General features: G+C 32.1%; 1 protein-coding gene across 1 annotated transcript in view; it reads right to left on the reverse strand.

Moving 5' to 3' along the window:
- Positions 1-4514, reverse strand: part of LOC106469835 (ubiquitin carboxyl-terminal hydrolase 31-like) — a 56622-nt gene that overhangs the window by 8966 nt on the left and 43142 nt on the right. The window contains exons 7-8 of the mRNA XM_013930345.2: positions 3507-3633; positions 725-844 (exon numbers count right to left, since the gene is read on the reverse strand). Of these exons, the coding sequence (XP_013785799.2) occupies positions 725-844; positions 3507-3633 (247 nt within the window). The remainder of the gene's footprint in view (positions 1-724; positions 845-3506; positions 3634-4514) is intronic.

The raw sequence follows: 4514 nt of genomic DNA on the forward strand, positions 1-4514 counted from the left end.
TATATATATATAAAGGACAAGGTAACTGGCAAATGGATGTTTTTGTACAAAACAATAACACCAAAAACGTAAAGTGTACTTCTATGGATTTTTATTCATCATGCACAAATAACAGTTACTTACACTGAATGTAAATAGTTATATCACAGCCAGTGGTTTGTTTTCAACTTTTACATTGAAATTTCTCTATCAGAAAAAGGGCCCATAACAATAGCTTTATATTTGAAAACAAAACTAAACATATAGTTTCCTTTTTCTGAAAATGTCTTCCTTAAAAGTTGGTTTTAGTGGTAGAATTGGCTTGTTTTTTCTTAAAATTCCTGCTTGGAGGGCTGTGTTAATTCTCTGATACACACATTTAATCAACATTACTTAATATCATAAATTTTTTATTCACACAAGTTAAAATGTAAGAGTTGCTATCTTTTCTGACTGGTAGGTGGGTTTCTATGTCAGTTTTTATATTGTAAATCCAGCTTGTGCTCAACAACTTATCGACTCATTAATGCATATTAACATATAAATGACCACATTAACAATATCATGTAAATTGTTTGGCAACAAGATTCTACAAGTCCTTGTAGTATCCACCATCTTCAATTGTTTTTATGCAGTGCTAAATCATTATTATTTTCAAAGAAATATTCCACACAACATAAATAATCAAATCACAAGGTTAGAAGGTAATACTTGCTTATCAAATGAACATCGAGTAAGTCTTTACCTGTCTAAAGCGTTTCAGGTGGATGATAAAATAATCTGGACAAGACCACAGGCTGAGTTGTTTCATTCCTGGCTGGCTTCGACGACACGAGGGACACATCCAAGCGTTATCTGCCCCAAGCTTATAGAAAAACAGATTTCAATACACAAGTTACCATAGAATACACAATTAAGCACAAAGTAAGGAGTAGCATTTATGTAGAATAAAAAACTTCACATTCATACCACTACCCCCACTTACTTTCAGAAGACACACAAAATACTCATACAATGTCCTGATGTGCCAGCCAGAAAAATCTCTCAGAAGAAATGGATCCTCAATATGCTCACACAATGTCCTGATGTGCCACCCAAAAAAAAATTCCCTCAGAAGAAATGGATCCTCAATATGCTCACACAATGTCCTGATGTGCCACCCAAAAAAAATTCCCTCAGAAGAAATGGATCCTCAATATGCTCACACAATGTCCTGATGTGCCACCCAAAAAAAATTCCCTCAGAAGAAATGGATCCTCAATATGCTCACACAATGTCCTGATGTGCCACCCAAAAAAAAGTCCCTCAGAAGAGATACATCCTCAATGTACCCATACAATATTAATAGAAGGTGATCAGGTACAAAACAATATCAAAATTTAAAAGCTAAAAAAAATTATTTATACCAAATAGTATATCTAAATCAAGAATAGAGACATTTTCATAGTCAGTTGAGTTAAGTACTAAGTGACAATTCCAGGAATCGTGCTGACCTCGTTGCAGATGTTACCAGTTGGCCTCCTGGATAGGCAAGTTGAGTGCATTATTATTATTTCAAAGGCTTGCTAAGGTGAATCTCAATCGCATGAGTAGAATTTCTCAAAGTATACATGTAAGGCCTATATACATTCCATTTGACAGTCAATAGTAAAAATACAAAGGGAAACAAAATCTTGAAAACTACTTACAGAGTTATCTACTGGAGGTGTGAACTACACAAACTGTAAGGACAACATGTATTCTACTATGTTTACAAGCAGACACAAAAATATCCATACACAGGGATAACTTGGGTTAAAATGAGGGAAAAAATCTCTTGGAGGTAGTGAATAAAACAAGGGATGTATTTTACAATGAAATATAGCCGAAATTAAATGAAAAAAACAACAACACTTAGGCACAATGGCACCTATGGACCAAAACATTTGAAATAACTATAAAACAGAGAACCACATCTAAGATGGGCAAAACATTAAACCTAAATGGGTTAAAACAACATCATATACACAGAAAAAAACAACAATTAATTATATAAGGGTACAAGGTTAGGTCTGGTGGCTTGGGCATTCAACTCATAATTTGAGGATTGCAGGTTCGAATCCCCTTCACCGAATATGCTCATCCTAAATGGGCCAGCCGCCTGGGTGTAAAAATTCTTGGCTTACAGATGTACTGGCTGACTACAAACTAGTTGGGATTAAGGTCATAAAATGGGGAAAAAATATGTGAAGATACTAGGTTGGATAAGCACAAAACTAAAACCAAGTTCAAATATTTCAAGTGATGGACCAAGAAATTTTAATTACAGACAGCATGAGAAATATGACTAAACTTGTGAATATTCCTACAGGAATGAGATTTTTAAAAAACGTTATAAAATGTCAAATACAGCAGTTAGTAAATGGAGATAAGGATAAACTGATAATTTGTCTAAATCTTTGCATATCCCAAATAAATGGTAAAAATAGTAGTGGAATTTAGGTTTAGTATTTAAAAGAAAGAAACTTAATAGGAAAGCTTTAAAAACCATATAATAAACTTGATTGGAGATTAAAAACACAGAAAAAATATTTTATTAAAGTACCAAAGTTTTATATACACAACTGCAATATTGAACAGTTTAAGTCAATCACATGTATTTGAGTAAAAGGCTTTTACCCAGCACATAATTCGTAGTATAATAAAACAACACATTGTTCATAGTATAATAAAACAACACATAGTGCGTAGTATAATAAAACAACACGTAGTACATAATATAATAAAACAACACATAGTGTGTAGTATAATAAAACAACACATAGTGTGTAGTATGATAAAACAACACATAGTGTGTAGTATGATAAAACAACACATAGTGTGTAGTATGATAAAACAACACATAGTGTGTAGTATGATAAAACAACACATAGTGCGTAGTATGATAAAACAACACATAGTGCGTAGTATGATAAAACAACACATAGTGTGTAGTATGATAAAACAACACATAGTGTAGTATAATAAAACAACACATAGTGCATAGTATAATAAAATAACACATAGTGCGTAGTATAATAAAACAAAACATAATGTGTAGTATAATAAAATAACACATAGTGCGTAGTATAATAAAACAACACATAGTGTGTAGTATAATAAAACAACACATAGTGCATAGTATAATAAAACATAGTGCATAGTATAATAAAATACTTTCATCATTCTCGACCAGCACAGTGCTTTATTTTGACACCTCCTAAAAACAAAAGGAGGAGAGAAGTCTGCAATAAACCATAACGCTAATAAACAATAAAAGAATGACATACACCAAAAAACTGATGCAATGAATATCTTTAGATTATCCTATTAACTTGCAAGAGCTTAGCATTTTATAAGTTTTAGCTTTCTATTAGTATCTAGCAGTAATTACCAACAGCTAACTAAAATATCTTTAACAGACAGCATATATCAAAATTTAACACACAGAACATAATCTTGCTTGCCTTTTTGTCTTCACAATTTACTTTCTAAGGAAATATACTAACTTTTTCCTCTTTGAAGTAATGCTGGAAACATTTATCTAGAGTGGCTTTAGGCACCTGTTTTTGTTGATTTCTTAATCTTTGGACACTAGGATCTATCTCCATTAAAACCTCTACATCACTGATCATTCTAAAATAAACAAAAGAAGCTTGTGTTTTAGATCTTGCACTGTACAATTCATAATTTTCTTTTTATTTACACGAATAAAATGATTTATAAACTGCAGGATAACTTTTCTCATAAACCTTACCCAACAGTTATTATTACTACAGTGTATAGAAAAAGGGTCTGAGTTTATTTATGGTGCTACAACTTAAATTAGGCTTAACAACTTGTGTTAGGCCTAGAAAGGTCCTTTCTAGCACAAGACATATAAAAGAAACTTGTATTTATGTTGAAGCTATTAAGGCTATCTGTTGCCATCCTTAATTTTGTTTGTAGTTAAGCTTAAAGCTACACATTGGGCTACCTGTGCCATGCCAACCACAGGTAGGCATAGCACTATTAAAATCAAATAATTCTGGAAATACAAGTTTCAGAATTTTTTAATGAAACACTACCATTTGGCAGCAAAACGTTTTGTCATAACATTCATTAATACAAAATAAAAATTTGGCAAGCTTAGGGGATTTAGGTTAGTTCAAAGTTTATATACTAAGCTACCCGTGAACAATAATCCTTTTTATAAAACATATATATGTATATAAAAAATTAAATGAAACCAACATTAAGGAATGAATGAATTATTATTTACTTACAAGACACATAAAAATTAAGTATGTGTTTAATGCACTATCACCCAGGCCCGCCGACAGGAATGGGGTAAAGGGGGCAACTGCCCAGGGGCCCGGACAAATGAAACCTGGTTATGCTGTAAAGCCCGCAAAGCATCTTTAGGCTATATCTTCATTTAATGATAAAAACCATAGTTTTTGGCTTTTCTTTGATACATTAAGAACGACTGAAATAATAATTTCAGTAATAATTAATATGTATTTGTTACTTTATAG

The sequence above is a fragment of the Limulus polyphemus genome, unplaced genomic scaffold (genome assembly GCF_000517525.1).
Source record: "Limulus polyphemus unplaced genomic scaffold, Limulus_polyphemus-2.1.2 Scaffold3676, whole genome shotgun sequence".
NCBI lineage: Eukaryota > Metazoa > Arthropoda > Merostomata > Xiphosura > Limulidae > Limulus > Limulus polyphemus.